The 16,174-nt window shown below is 42.0% G+C and overlaps 1 protein-coding gene across 1 annotated transcript in view; it reads left to right on the top strand.

Moving 5' to 3' along the window:
* Nucleotides 1-16,174, top strand: part of vwa5b1 (von Willebrand factor A domain containing 5B1) — a 207,043-nt gene that overhangs the window by 13,379 nt on the left and 177,490 nt on the right. The window contains exons 4-6 of the mRNA XM_048614851.1: nt 766-985; nt 2,083-2,225; nt 15,117-15,248. Of these exons, the coding sequence (XP_048470808.1) occupies nt 766-985; nt 2,083-2,225; nt 15,117-15,248 (495 nt within the window). The remainder of the gene's footprint in view (nt 1-765; nt 986-2,082; nt 2,226-15,116; nt 15,249-16,174) is intronic.

The following is a 16,174-nucleotide window of genomic DNA, read 5'->3' on the forward strand; positions in this document are numbered from 1 at the left end:
TAGCGGACTGGCTGTAATAATGATGAATGAGCCCGAGAGGAGTCTCATTTGTTTTAAAGCCTAAACTCATGCAGAAGACTACTTCCTGACCTGAATTTGAAACAAGCCTGCACAACCCACCCCATCCCCTGATACTCGCTGGCCTCCCCCTGCAACCCAGAACATCTACATAATAAGTCTGAACAGTTCTCCAGTGAATGCCAGCCACTACTCCCTCTCACCACAGACATGACGGATACAGATGGTAGAGAAGTTGAGGACAAATACTGGCTCAAGAAGCTTGGACATAGTGCTTGGGACAAAATACAAAATTGTAGGACCATACTGGAAATTGTTGAATAAAATATATTTAGCCCAATGTTTATCAAGTCTTTGTTCAGTTGATTCTTTCCAAACCTGTGACTGCTACCATGTAGATGGATAAGTACAACAAATACACCGGAGCACCATCACCTGCAAATTCCCCTCCAAACCACTCACCATAATGAATTGGGAATATATGCCATTCCTTCAATTTTTTTGGGTCAAAATCCTGGAATTCCCTCCCCACTGGCATTGTGGCTGTACCTACAGCATATCAACTGCAGTTGTTCAAGAAGGCAGCTCACCATCTTCTGAAGGGCACATATGGACGGGCAATAAATGTTGGCCCAGTCAATGGCACCCATATGCCATGAATGAATAAAAAAGGTCAGTATTATGCAATATTGGTTTTAAAGCAAAACCTTTTTAACATGAGAAAATTTGGACTGTTTTTTCTAACAGATCACTTTGTTCTGGACGAAGATTTAGAGCGGACATTATTTACTGTGAACTTTGGTATCATCCCACCACTTGAAACAGTAACCGTGCTGATCAATACTTCCTTGGAGTTGCAAACTCTGCCCAATGGAACAGTCAGGCTGCTACTTCCATCCTTGTATGTCCCCAGGGTGACTTCTTCTAGGACTGATGAACAGAGTTCAACTGAAAGCGAGCTGAAAAGGTAAATTACAGATTGACTACATCAAATTCTGTTTGTGTCAACAGTGAAACTGACAGTTTACTTTAAAGAGTTCATCTGATTTATCTAACTGTTAGGATTCACTTAACTTAAGTGTCTGATTAACTTTGAGGTGACAAGGTGAGAGTTGAATTCTTATTCAGGTATTCTAGCATAGTCAAAATTTTGGAACTTCTTTCCAATACACTGTAATGTTCAAAAAATTGCCACCTGCTTCTCAAGGGCCATGAGATGGCAACAAAACCTGGTCTTAGTAACATTTCAAGTATGAATAATATTAAACCATAAGAAAATAGGGCCAAAGAGGCTGTAAGATTGAGTTTTAAATGCTTGGAGATTTTAGAATCATAGATATACAGCATGGAAACAGACCTTTCAGTCCAACTTGTCCATGCCAACCAGGTAACCTATATAAATCTAGTCCCATTGCTTCTATGATTGAGGAATGTCAAATCGTAGAATCCCTGCAGTATGGAAGCAGACCATTTGGCTGATTGTGTCCACTCCAATCCTATGAAGAGCATCCCAGCCAGAGCCACACCCCTCCCATCACTGTAACCCTGCACTTCCTATGGCTAATCCACCAAGCCTGCACATTCCTGCACATTATGGGCAATTTAGCATGGCCAATCCATCTAACCCGCACAAGTTTGGACCGTGAGAGGAAACCAGAGCACCCGGAGATAACCCACGCAGGCGTTCGGAGAATGTACAAACTCCACACAGACAGTTGTCTGAAAGTGGAATCGAACTCGGGTCCATGGTGCAGTGAGGTAGCAGTACTAAGCACTGAGCCACCGTGCCACCCTCTAAATGGACATAGGGGATTTACAAAATGTTGAGGCTGCAGGAGATGATAAATGAGTCTTGATGAAGGAAGGGAAAACTACATTTGAAACTTTGAAGGACAAAAGAAAAATCATAATGCTCATATTAATTTACAAATGCATCAAACTGACCTTGTAATATTAAATAGAATAGAGACAATGAAAGTATTTGCTTGATTCTATTTGAAATAAAATCAAATGCATTATCAATCTACTGATGTTTTCTTTCATTTTAAAATATATTTATTCCAGCAAAGATAGATTTCGATGTGGCTTCACTCCTCAGCACCAAAGTGGGAACCTGTTGGTAAAACTCTTGGACAATGAGGTCACCAATCCTACTACGTATGACTTTAGTTTCAAGCTTGAAATCAGAGCACCCTGCTTACTAGCAGGTCAGAATGTGAAACATTTTACATATTCAAGTAAATAAACCTCAATGCATTGTAACATGTTCAGATGGTCATTGGTATAGCTTTTATTATCCCATGTTGAATTTGAGCTAAAACCAGGGCAGGGGGTGTTCAGTCAGAATACACAAACTGTTTGGCTTCTACATGAACTTCCTCCCTGAAAGATGGGAGAAGGTAATCTTTAAGAGATCACATCTATACCTTCAGCTGTTTGACATATGGCTGACTGCCAGGCTGTAAATGGATACAAAATACTAATGATGTGCTGATAATTTTGGTAGTGTTTTTGAGACCACAGCTTTGCTGGATTACTGGCCTCTTCTCATTGCCTTGTAAATATTAACTCTGAATAAGTTGTTCAGGTGGATTTGGGAGTCAAATTGAATCCATGTTTATGGAATTCTAATAGAAATAAATTACAACAATTTGATTTCTTGTATAGCTAATCATGGATGAATGCATGGCCTGCTTTATCTAATTGTTTTATGCCAGCTGTTTTCCACAGGAACACATACTACTTTTTGTATTGGAAACTCTCAAGCTCTTGATCATACTGGACATAAAATGACAGGAAATGTAATAAGTTTAACTTCAGGTTCAGTGTGATTGGTTTTCCATTCAATTTGACTGTTCATTTCAATTTTTCCGACAGTTGCTGTGTGAAATAACATGGAGGCCAGTATACCATCACCAGGTCATGCTTTATTTACATACAAGCAGCCTTTGACTTTAGTACTGCTTCATTCAGTCAGGCATCGAGCTGTCAGTATCCCTGACACATACCTTTTCTTCTTTTAATATTTTAATCCCCACCACTGCACAGCAATAGTGCTTATATTTTCTCCACGTCACCCATGGTTGTGTGTTTGTACAGACTCAGTAAAAAAGATACCATTGTGCGAGAACTTTATTCTATATTTCCGCCATCAGAAAAACACCCATGTGGCCAGTGAAACATTAATAAACAAAGTCCAATAAGGCCAATGCCTACATGAGGAAAAAAAATTGAAGGAGGAGGGTAAGGACTAAATCAAAATTGGAGGGGGAAATAAAACACTCCATCCCCCATCATGCCAACCTCTCTGATCCTATTTATATATCAGCCAGGACTCCCTGATTGGGGCTAGTAATCTTGTCCAATCAGGAAATTCATATTACTTGTATCAGAAATAAGGCGGATGAACTTAAGCATGGGTCGGTACTTGGAACTACGATGTTCTGGCCATGACAGAAACTTGGGTAACTCAGGGAGAGGAATGGTTGTTGGAAGTTCCAGGATTTAGATGCTTTAAAAGAAATAGGGAGAGTGGAAAAAGAGGTGGGAGAGTGGCATTGCTAGTCAGGGCTAGTATAGCAGCTACTGAAAGGCAGTTTGAGAATGATATGTCTACAGAGTCAGTTTGGGTTGAGGTCCAGAACAAGAAAGGAGCAGTCACATTGTTGGTTTTTTACAGACCCCCTAATAGTTGCAAAGAAGTAGAGGAACGGATTGGGAGGCAGATACTGGAAAGGTGCAGGAGTCACAGGGTTGTAGTCATGGGTGACTTCAACTTTCTAAATATTGATTGGAAACATTTTAGTTGTAATAGTTTACATGGAGCAGATTTTGTCCAGTGCATTCAGGAAGAATTCCTGACACAGTATGTAGATAGACCAACACGAGGAGAGGCCACTTTGGATTTGGTGCTTGGCAATGAACCGGGCCAAGTGTTAGACCTGTTGGTAGGAGAGCATTTTGGCGGTAGCGATCATAACTCTGTTACTTTTACAATAGTCATGGAAAAGGATAGGTACATACAGCAGGGTAAGGTTTATAATTGGGGGAAGGGTAATTACAATTCTGTTAGGCAAGCGCTGGGTAACATAAATTGGGAACAGATGCTGTCAGGGAAGAGCACAATTGAAATGTGGAGATTGTTTAAGGAATGCATACTGCGTGTGCTCGATATGTTTGTCCCTAGCAGGCAGGGAAGATGTGGTCGAGTGAGGGAGCCTTGGTTCTCAAGAGAGGTCGAACGTCTGGTTAAGAGGAAGAAGGATGTTTATGTAAGGTTCAGGAAACAAGGAACGAAACAGGCTCTAGAGGGATACAAGTTATCCAGGAAGGAGCTGAAGAAAGAGCTTAGAAGAGCTATAAGGGGGCATGAGAAAACCTTAGCAGATAGGATCAAGGAAAACTCCAAGCCTTTTTACAGGTACATGAGGAATAAGAGAATGAGCAGAGAAAGGGTAGGGCCGATCAAGGATGGTAAAGGGAATTTGTACACGGAGCCTAAAGAGATAGGGGAGGTCCATAATGAATACTTTTCTTCGGTATTCACAACTCAGATGGACCTAGTTGTAGAGGATGACAGAGTGAAACAGGCTGGTCGGCTGGAGGAGGTCGATGTTAGTGAGGAAGATGTGCTAGGAATTTTGAGGAAGTTGAAGATAGATTAGTCCCCCGGGCCTGATGGGATTTATCCAAGGATTCTATGGGAAGTGAAGGAAGAGATCGCAAGGCCTCTGGCGATGATCTTTTCGTCCTCACTGTCCACGGATATAGTGCTGGAAGATTGAGAGAGAAGCAAACGTCATTCCCTTGTTCAAAAAAGGGAATAGGGATAACCCTGGAAATTACAGGCCAGTTAGTCTTAGGTCAGTGGTGGGTAAGTTATTGGAAAGGGCTCAGAGATAGGATTTATGATCACTTGGTAAGGCACAGTTTGATTCGTGATAGTCAGCATGAATTTGTGAAGGATAGATCATGCCTCACAAACCTTATTGAATTCTTTGAAGAGATGACCAAACACGTGGATGAAGGTGGAGCAGTGGATGTGGTATATATGGATTTAAGTAAGGCGTTTGATAAGGTTCCCCATGGTAGGCTCATGCAGAAGGTAAGGAGGCATGGGATAGAGGGAATTGTGGCAGATTGGATTCAGAATTGGCTGACCCTTAGAAGACAAAGGGTGGTAGTGGATGGAAAATATTCAACATGGTGCTCAGTTACAAGTGGTGTACCACGAGGATCTGTCCTGGGTCCTCTTCTATTTGTGATTTTTGTAAATGATTTGGATGAAGGAGTGGAAGGGTGGATTAGCAAGTTCGCAGATGATACAAGGGTGGGTTGCGTTGAGGACAGTGCGAAGGGCTGTTCTAGGTTACAAAGGGACATTGACAGGATGCAGAGCTGGGCTGAGAAGTGGCAGATGGAGTTTAACCCTGAAAAGTGTGAGGTGATTCATTTTGGAAAGACAAACTTGAAAGCAGAATACAGGGTTAACAGAAAGATTCTTGGCAGTGTGGAGGAGTAGAGGGATCTTGGGGTTCATGTTCACAGTTCCCTGAAAGCTGTCACCCAGGTGGATAGAGTTGTTAAGAAGGCGTATGGTGTGTTAGCTTTCATTAATAGAGGGATCGAGTTCAAGAGCCTTGAAGTTATGCTCCAGCTATGCAAAAGCCTGGTTCGGCCACATCTGGAGTATAGTTTTCTGGTTCTGGTCGCCTCATTACAGGAAAGATGTGGAGGCCTTGGAAAAGGTGCAGAGGAGATTTACTAGAATGTTGCCTGGAATGGAGGGAAAGTCTTACGAGGAAAGGCTGAGAGAGCTAGGGCTTTTCTGTTTAGAACGACGAAGGATGAGAGGTGACTTGATAGAGGTGTACAAAATGATCAGAGGTATAGATAGACTAGACAGCCAGAGACTTTTTCATAGGGTGGAGGTAGCTATTACGAGGGGGCATGGTTTTAAAGTGAGTGGAGGTGGATCTCGGGGAGACGTCAGAGGTAGGTTCTTTACTCAGAGTGGTAGGGGCGTGGAATGCATTGCCGGAGAGGGTAGTGGAGTCGGCCTCATTAGGGACACTTAATTGACTATTAGATAGGCATATAGATGATAGTATAAGGTAGGGGTGGAGGTTAGATAGACCTTAGGATTAGGGTAAAAGTTTGGCACAACATCGTGGGCTGAAGGGCCTGTACTGTGCTGTACTGTTCTATGTTCTGTATTCTATGAGGTCTATCTGGCTGACCTTGTTATAATCACTACATCGCTCCCTCTCTGAGTCCAAGGACATAGGCTGTTCCTTTATGTTGGACAGCCTCCTGGGCATTTTAGCTCTGGGTCAGGTTCCTCTGGCTCAGTGTCTGATATGGGTGGCATGCAATGTGGGGGACTTCAGCTCTTGCACCAAGAGCATTTCAGTACAATTTCACTCTCTGTTTCTGGCAGCAAAAATTTCGAGGTGGCTACTTCCATCATGTCTATCTCTGATTCAGAAGACTCGACAACACTTAATGGAATGGGTGAATCCAAAGAGTTCTGGCAGCATTTCTGAATGTTCTGAGGAGCGGGGCATGTTTTATTCCTGCCCCATTTGCAAATTCATGGCTTTCATATGGTCCACATGCTTGTTCAGGACTGTTGCTCCTACCTGAACTTTATCCGTACTTGGTCCTGTCTCACATCAACTATCCCTCTTACCCATGTGGGGCTGTTTCCGTGAATCTTACACCAAACCTCATCTCCAATATCAAACTGTCTCTCTCACTTGGCAGAGTCTTGTGTCTGGCATTGGTGTTCCTTATGCTATTTCACTACCCCCACCCCCACACCCCCCAAAAGGTTCAGGAAGATCATATTTAATCTCGTGCAGAGTCTTCTACCCATTAGCAACTCTGCTATCCCTGCAGTTGCGTATGGGATGGTCCTATAATCAAATAAGAACTGTGATAGCTTGGTATCTAGCGAGGCCTTACGCTATTTCTTCAAGCCTGCCTTCAAAGTTTACAACTGCTCCTTCTGCCAGGCCATTGGATGATGGGTTGTATTGAGCTGTTTTTGTGTGATGAGTCCCATTCGACTTTAATAAAGAACCAAATTCCCTGTTGGTAAACAATGACCCGTTACCTGTGACCAACACTTCCAGGATTCCCCTCGTTGAAAATGATGTGCGCATTTTTCTATCATTGTCTCAGTGTTTGACAGATGGACCCAATGCATGTCCAACCACAACGATTAAGGACATTGAGCCCATGAAAAGCCCTGCATAGCCGACATGTAACCAAATCCAAAGTTTACCTGGCCTTTCCTAAGAATATGGGGAAGCTGCTGGCGGTAATTTTGTCCTTGTTGGCACTCTGGGCACTGTTCCACCAAGGTGACTATATCTGCATCCAAGCCTGGCCAACATTTTCATTTTGGAAACCCCCGGATGATCCTGGTGGAGTTTAGCCAGTATTTGATGCAACCTTGGCTCCCTGTAATAATACGCCCTGGTCTATTGTGAGATGCCTTTCTGAGTCCAGAAAGGCTTCAGTTCTAGTTGTGATGACCCTTTGACTTAGCCCAGAAATACCAATTGTTTAAGTTTTGAAAGGATTGGATCTTTCTGTTTCTGATGTCTAATGTTATTTTTAATTCCTCTCTGGCCATGGGGAAGGTGCCAGAGGACTAGGGTGGCTAAAGTTGTTCCACTTTTTAAGAAAGATGGTAGAAATGAACCAGAAAATTACAGAACTTTAAGTCTCATGTCAGTGGTAGGGAAACTATAGGAGAAAATTCTGAAGGAGAGATTTAATACCCATTTGGAAAGGCATGAATTAATTAGGGAAAGTCAGCATGGCTTTATCAGAGTGAACTCATGCCTAACAAATTTGTTCAAATTTTTTGAAAATGTGATCAAGTATGTGGATGAGGGAAGTTCAGTTGGTGTAATTTATATGGATTTCAGCAAAGCATTCGACAAGGTCCCACATGGGAGTCTGATTGAGAGGGTTAAAGCACATGAAATTGAGGGAAACTTGGTGAGACGGATCATAAACTGGCTTAGTAGTAGGACACAAAGGGTGGTGGTAGAAAGTGGTTTGAGTGACTGGAGGCCAGTGCCCAGTGGTATACCACAAGGATCAGAAGTGGGACCCTTACTATATACAAAAAAAAACACAGATAAAAGTGTTGGGGGAATGTGAAGCAAATTTGCAGACAACACCAAGATTGGTAGAGTGGTTAAGACCAAAGAAGATGGTTAACAGTTACAGTAAGACATAGATGGGTTGGTCAGATGGGCAGACCAGTGACCGATGGTATTTAACCCTGATAAGTGTGAGGTGATGCACTTTGGAAGAAGAAACAAGATGAGGGAATATTTAATGAATGGCAGGACACAGGGTTGCTTAGAGGAAGAGAGGGATCTTGGAGTAATTATTCTCGGGTCCCCGAAGTCAGCAGAGCATGTGAAGAGGATAGTTAAGGCATATTGGACACTTGCTCTCATCATGTCTTGACATAGAGTATGAGAGAAAAATGACAATGTTGGATTTGTAAAGAGAGTTGGTCAGGCCACAACTGGAGTATGGAGTGCAGTTCTGGTTACCTCACTACAGGAAGGATGTGATAACACAGGAGGATATACAGAGGAGGCTCACCAGGATGTTGCCTGGGATGAAGAAATTGAGCTGTAAGGAGAGACTAGATAGGCTTGGCTTGTCTTCTTTAGAACAGAGAAGACTGAGGGGGGACATGATTGAGGTATATAAGATTGTGAGGGTGAATAGAGAGCAGCTGTTCCTCTTAGTCAAGGGGTGAATCACGAGAGGGCATAGTTTTAGGGTAAGGGCAGGAGATTCAGGGGGGATTTGGGAAAACAAACTTTTTTGCTCAGCAGGGATGGGAATCTGGGATGCATTGCCTGGGAAGATAGTGGAGGCTGAAAACCCTACAACCCTTAAAATATATTTGGGTGAGTACTTCAGTATCATAACATTCAAGAATATGGGACAAGAACAGGAATTGGGATTAGCAGACTTTTAGTGGTAGTTATATTGGTGCAGACTTGATGGGCTGAAGAGCCTTTTCTGCACTGTATAAACTTATGAATCTATTATCAGCTGTGACTGGGTGGTGTGTCGGCTTATGGGAGGCAGCTCAATGCATCTGCAGATGCTACTCGGTCTCCCGGGCTGTGTTCTACCTTGTAATTACAAGCACTTAGCGTTAGAGCCCACTGGTGAATATGGCCTGAAGCTATGAGTGGCACTGCCTTGTCCTCTTTAAACAGACTAAGTAGGGGTTTGTGATCCATGATTATCACAAATTTTTTATCCATAAAGGTATTTGGAGTCAGGACGTTCTACCAATATGACCACCAATCCTTCTTTTTCTATCTGAGCATATTTACGTTCTGCATTAGCCAAAGTCCTGGATGCATTTGCTATTGGGTGTTTCTCCCCATTGTGCCACCTATAAACTAATACTTCATCGATGCCTCATGGGGAGGCATCACGTTTCAATACCAGATCTTTCTTGGGATAATAGTGCGCTAACATCTTAGAGGATGATGGCTGTTTCTTTATTTTGTTGAAAGATAGGGCTTGTGTATATGACTATTTCTAAGGCTGACCCTTTCTTAGGGTTGATGCAGAGGTGCCAGGATAGAGACCAGGTTATGTGTGAAGCTTCCATAATAATTTACCTCCCAAAAAATGACTTAAGCTCCTGGGCAAATGTGGGAGCCAGGGCACCTTTGATCACCCTCACTGTATCTTCCAACAGGTGTAACCTGATCTTCTTGACTCTGTAGCTTGGGGTGCCTGGAACACATTTTACTCTTTTTAGGCATACGCCTGCCTTGGAAAAATGTCTTAAGACTAAACCCGTATTCTCTAAGTATTCTTTATCAGTCTTCCCTGTTATCAGGATGTCATCTAGGTAAATGTCGATCTGGGGTAGACCTTGTAAAATGTTCTCCATTGTTCGCTGAAAAGTTGCACGAGCTGATACCCAAAATGGCAGTCTTGTCTATTGGTACAAACCCTTATGGGTATTAATTGTAGCATACCTCTGGGAATCCTGGTCTAAGTGCAATTGCAAGTACACATGGTTCATGTCCAGCTTCATGAAGGACAGCCACCCCCACCCCCATCACTCCTGCATATAAATCCTCTATGCGAGGAGTTGGGTAGTTATCCAGCTGTGAAAAATGGTTTACAGTTTGTTTGAAATCTGCATAAAGGTGAACAGACTACCAAGCTTCACAATAGGTGCTGCCCATTCGAAAAATTGCACTGGTTTGGTGATTCCTTCACTTTCCAGCCTTTTGATTCAACTAGAGTTGCTTCCTGGTCAACATGTAAGGTGGTCTTGACTCGTTTGATAGTCCCTAGACCTTCTTGAAAAACTTCCGGGTATTTAATTCAGACTTCACTCAGGCAGCCATTTGATAATTGAACGATGTTGAGCCAATCTAGATGAATCTTTCTCAACCAATTTTGCTCCATTAAGCCTGGGCCCAAGCATATTACAACAATCACTGGTAATTGAACCAGCTGCTTTGTACCCTTAATATGTAAAGGTTCCCCAGTAGAGAGTTTCAGTCTAGCTGAAGTCTTACGCAAAGTTAAGGGCTGGAGTCCAGCCCGCATTTAATTATAAGCTGGTTCTGTTATCACTGATATGGCTGCACTAGTATCGACTTCCATTAGAAATGGATGACCACAAACCAGACATTTATCTTAATTGGTTCTAATTTTGTTAAGCAATTTAACTGTTCAAAACCAGATATTGGTGGACTTTCCAGGCATGAACACTCCTGGATATCCAGCTTATGAGATATCTTGATCCTGAAGAAAATTTTAAGTGTTTGGCTGAGACTTGGCTTTGTTTTGGGGTTTTGCCGTGGGCTGATCTAGAGTCTGTCTGATCAGGACATGTCCTGAATGAGGCTATACATTGCCTTCACTCAACTGGCATTCCCCAAGCTCAGTCAGACTGGTGTAGATGTCCACTTCCATCAGAATACCCTACAACTCATTTGTTCCACTTGCTGCATTTTCCAATGATAAGGCCAGTTATAGCACCTGTTTGAAGAAAGTTGGGCTTCAGCAAGTAGACACTTTTTTGCATAGTTACACCATTAATCCCACATACCAGACTGTCTCTAAACATCTCATTAAGGGCTAAATCAAAGTCAGACTTCTGCCAGTCACCTTAATCTAGTCAAAAATCCTAAAACGAATTCCCCTGTTTCTCAAATTGTCGAGTAAATGTGATATCATCTCAGAATTACAGGATCCTTCAGGTTGTAAGATTCCTCAACTATACACTTAAATTCTTGGAAGATTTTAGTATCTAGTGCCTCAGGGAAAGTTAGGTTTCCAATGACAGAAAAAGTTGCAGCTCCACAGGCTCTCAGGAGAATTACACATTGTTTTTTTGTCTGCCACAATACTGTTTACCCAGTCAGGTACCAGAGTGTCAGTATCTCTCAAACTGACTCACTTTATATGTCAGCCAGGGCTTCCTGACTGGATCAGATTAACAGCCCCAATCTGGCTGGCTGACCTCATTACAATCACTATACTATGTTTGTGTAGCATGGGTTCTTTTTTATGACTTTACTAGAAGCTTGAGTAACATTAAGTATGCTTAATTTACAGGGGCCAGTTTACAAAGAAATATTTGGGAAGCAGGACTAACTTTTTTTAAGCATTTTTCCATCTTGCCATACTTACTTTCCATCTACTGACAGAAGAGTCTGTAGACAATACCATATTTGGATTTCCAGAAAACATTTGACAAAGTGCTACATCAAAGGGTATTACAAAAAATAAAAGCTCATGGTGTAGAGGAAAATATATTATCATGGTGAGACGATTGGTTGGCTGGTAGAAAACAGACAGTATGCATAAATTGTCAGGATGTGACCTGTAGGCATCTGTGCTCTAGCCTCAACAATTTACAATTGACATCATTGACTTGGATGAGGGGAGCACAGGCTTGGAGATTAAATTTGCAAACAGCACTGAGACAGATAGGAAAGTATGATGTGATGAAGACTTAATGAAGTTGCCATTAATATAGATATGTTGAGTACGTGGCAAAATATCTCATAGATGAAGTATAATGCAGGAGAATGTGAACTTGTTCATTTTGACACAACGGACAAAAATGCAGAATATTATTTAAAATGCAAATGACTGCAGAATTCTGAGATGCAGCAGGATTAGTGTTCTAGTGCATGAGTTGCAAAGATTAGTGTGTAAGTACAGCATGTAATCAAGAAGGCTAATGGGATACTGTCGATTATTATGAGAAGAATTGGACGTAAAAGGATGTCATGCTTCACTTATACAAGGCATTAGTGAGAGTACATCACAAATTCTGCAAACAGTTTTCCTCTTTTTTATTTAAGTAAGGATGAAAACACAATGAAAGCAGTTTCAGAGGAGGCTCACAAGATTGATATCTAGAAAATCTGGAAAAACTATTTTTTTGCGTGGAAAGCTTGGAGAGACCGTTCTTGTTTCCACTGGAGTTTAGAAGAGTGAGGGGTGATTTGATTGAAGTGTATAAGGTGCTGAATGGTGCTGATATGATGGACATGGAAAGGCTGTTTAAAAAGCTTAAATCGGATGAGTCACATTTGTGGGGTGGGGGATGTGGAGAAAGGACCTTAGATTTCAAGCATGTTGAAGGGACTGAATCAGAAATTGAATTCGCAAACATCTTCGTTGCTGAATTAAATGGGAAACAAGGTAATTCCCAAGCAGATGAACTGATTGTGAAGGCAAGGCCTCACACAGTTGAAGAGCTACTTGGCAAAAGTGCAGAAACGATCCAACCCCATTTGACACAGTGTGTTTCAAACAACATGGGATCAATTAGGAATTGGCTCAGTCCTATGGGAGCCAAATTGGAAACATTGTTACCCCACAAACAAGATTGTTATGCAACCATTCAAGAAATAGTTCAAGTGCTGTTGATAACCCTGTGTGCCCAAAACTGTTGTGCACACCTCACTGAGCAAGTGAGAGATGCAGTGGTTGAAGGAGTGATAGCCAATATGTGGTTTGTGGAATCCTTCTTCACAAGGACAAATAGGAGTTTAGAAAGCTCCCAAACACAGCCAGAAAATTTAAAAAGCAGGGATCTGTGCCCCTGCTTGATAAGCAGGAGGTCTGGCTGTCAGAAATCCTCCTTCTGAATTTAGTGGGATATCAGAAAAGCTCTCAGATGGACCCACAGCTGATGGGAGGACTACTAGACTCAGATTTATGACAGATTTACTGGATTAATACTTGAAATGAGTGTGATGTCTCATGGGGAAATATTGTACAGACTGGGCTTGTTTTCACTAGAGTTCAGAAGAATATGTGAGACTTAATTGAAATGCACAAGATTGTGAATAGTCTTGACAAGATTGGTCTAGTGATTGTTACAAAGTCAGCCAGCTAGACCTCATAGAAGATGAGTTCCCCAATTGGGGCTGTTAATCTGTTCCAATCAAGGAGCCCTCACTGACATTTAGAAGGAGTCAGTGTCAGAAATACTGCAATTCTGGTACCTGACTCTGAATGAGGCAGTACTGTAGTCAAGGACTGTCCATGTGTAAATAAAGGGAACTTGATGATGGGATACCTGCCTCTGTGAGTTTGGAAAGGATGTTTCCTATAGTGGGTCAGTCCTGAAAGTAGGGGGCACAATTTTAAAATTTTAGGACAGAGAAGAGAATATTTTTCTCTATGTTGTGCAACTTTGAAACTCTCTACCTCTGAAGGCAGTGGAGACAGTCACTAAACATTTTTAAGCTGGGGGTGGATAAATCTTTGTTAAATAGAGGAATTAAAGGTTATGAAAAGTAGATGAGAACATGCTGGAGCAGGCTCAAAGGGAAAATGTTCTTCTGTTGCTTCTTATTCCTGTGATGGTGATTGAATCTGCTGCATGGGCAGGAGGTTAAGCTAACCAATACCATCTTTCCAACGTTATTGGGGAACAGAGATGTGACTTCTTTTTTATATCAGATTGTACCAGATACAAAGTGCTACAGTTATCAGATCCTCGACATGATCAGTAGAGGTTTCCTTTTTATGGGGTGTTCTTACTGTCCCTCTTTAACAACTAGTATCTGATTCCCTTAAGGGAGTTGTTTGTCCTGTAGGGGCAGGCACTTGAAAATGACCTGTAAGTAACTGCTAGAAACTTTAACCCTGATACAATTAAGTTTCTTTGATACAATTAAGTTTCTTTTAACTCTTTCCTGACTTGTGGGTTTCTGTGGAACCCCACAGTGATGATCAGGATAAAGCTAACTCATGTCCCATTGTGTGAACATTGCAGTAAAAGCTGCCCAAAGTAGCATTAGACACGATCCGAGGACAGCAATCTCAGGCAGATTATCTTTCTGCTCCTTTAACTTTTATACAACAAAAGAGCTCTGCAGTTCTAAATGGAGAATCCAATAGAAGAATCACGGGAAATCAGTGTGATTTTAGGGTGCTAAGAGGGTAGGGTGCCAAGTGGATGTGGTGCTGAAAGACTGGGGATAGAATATCAGGGGAATTGAGGGTAGCGTACCAGATGGGTTTGGTGTAAGGTGCCAGGTGATTAAGATGTTGGGGCCAGGTGAGAGATGAAGTATTCAGAGTAGGTCAGGGTGAATGGGAGATATTGGGTCCAGAGCAAGAGGGTTTGGGGTCGGGCAGCAGGAGAGAGGATTTTTGGAATCTGAGGGGTGAGGGGAAATGCTGGTTTCAGATCTGGGTGTTGGGTCCTAGAGGAGTAGGGAGATGTCATGTCTGTGTTGGGGCAAGTGAAGGTGTTAGATAAAGTGCCAGGGGAAGGGTGATTGGGTCCTTGCGGGGTCTGTGGTGGTGGTGGTAGTGGGGAATGGTGGTTACTAAGAGATTGTATCTGATCCTGTGGTGGAGAAGGGTGTTTTGGATTGGTGAGGCAAGGTGGGATTGAGTACACTTGAAAAATACTTGAGCCTCTGTGTTCTGAGGTTGTGCAAAGCACAGAAGGAATACAATTATGTCCTAGGCCTATCAATTTACTGATATAATTACCAGTCTTTGCCCTGACTAAATCTCCAACTGTTAATGTTCTGCAGGTGTAGAAAGTCCGACTCACTCAATCAGAGCTGATGCAGACCCCTCAGCGTTTTGTGCTTCCAGTGTGATGATTACATTGGCAGAGAAACACACCTTTGACAGATCTGTGGAAATCATCATCCACCCGAGTGGTAGGGAAGGATTTCAGTTTTAATTTCTCTTCCTTTTTAATTTCTTGATCAAAAGCATTTGTGGAACTTGCTCAACATACAAATTTTATTTTAAAGCAGAAATAATGGCATGGATACCCTGGTGGCTTAATTTGGAAGAGAAGATATAAATATTCATTCAAAGAACAGGATTAGGCCATTCAGCTCCTTGAGGCTGATCTACCATTCAATAAGATCACAGGTGATCTCATTGTTTCTCAAATCCACACCCCTGTTTACTCCAGAAACTTTAATCCCTCTAGTTTAATGAGAATCTATCTGCCTCTGCCTTTAAAATATTCAAGGACTCTGTTTCTACCACCTTTTCAAAAAAAGGAGTTCCAAAAACACTCAAACCTCTGACAGAAACACTTTCACTTAATCTCTGTTTCAAACAGTGACCCCTGGTTCTAGATTCTAGACAAGTGGGAACATCCTCTCCACATCTGTCTTATCAAGAGCACTCAGAATCTTATCTGTTTTCATCAAATCGCTCCCTCCAGTTTATCGTGGGACAACATTCAGCCAAACTTCAATCCCTGAGCTATATGAATAGCAATAGTTAAAGTGTCAACAATACAGTGTGATTGGCTTCAGGAACTGGAGGAAAAAAAAATCAGTCTTCCAGCATCAGATACTTAGTGACTCTCAAAAATCTAAATGATGGGAGGAGACCATATGGCCCATTGAGCCTTCTCTATCATTCAGTACTATCCTGGCTGACCTTGGGCTTCAGCTCTACTTTCCTGCCAGCTCCCTTTTCCCTTGATTCCCTGAGAGATCAAAATGCATCTATCCAAACCTCAAAGCTATTCAATATGAAATTATTCAATAATTGATTTCACATGATTATGTACTTAGGTCTCCTGATTATCTGCTTAGTTCATATTCAAGTTGTAGCTTAAGTT

Source organism: Rhincodon typus, chromosome 31 (assembly GCF_021869965.1).
Source record: "Rhincodon typus isolate 14 chromosome 31, sRhiTyp1.1, whole genome shotgun sequence".
Classification (NCBI taxonomy): Eukaryota; Metazoa; Chordata; class Chondrichthyes; order Orectolobiformes; family Rhincodontidae; genus Rhincodon; species Rhincodon typus.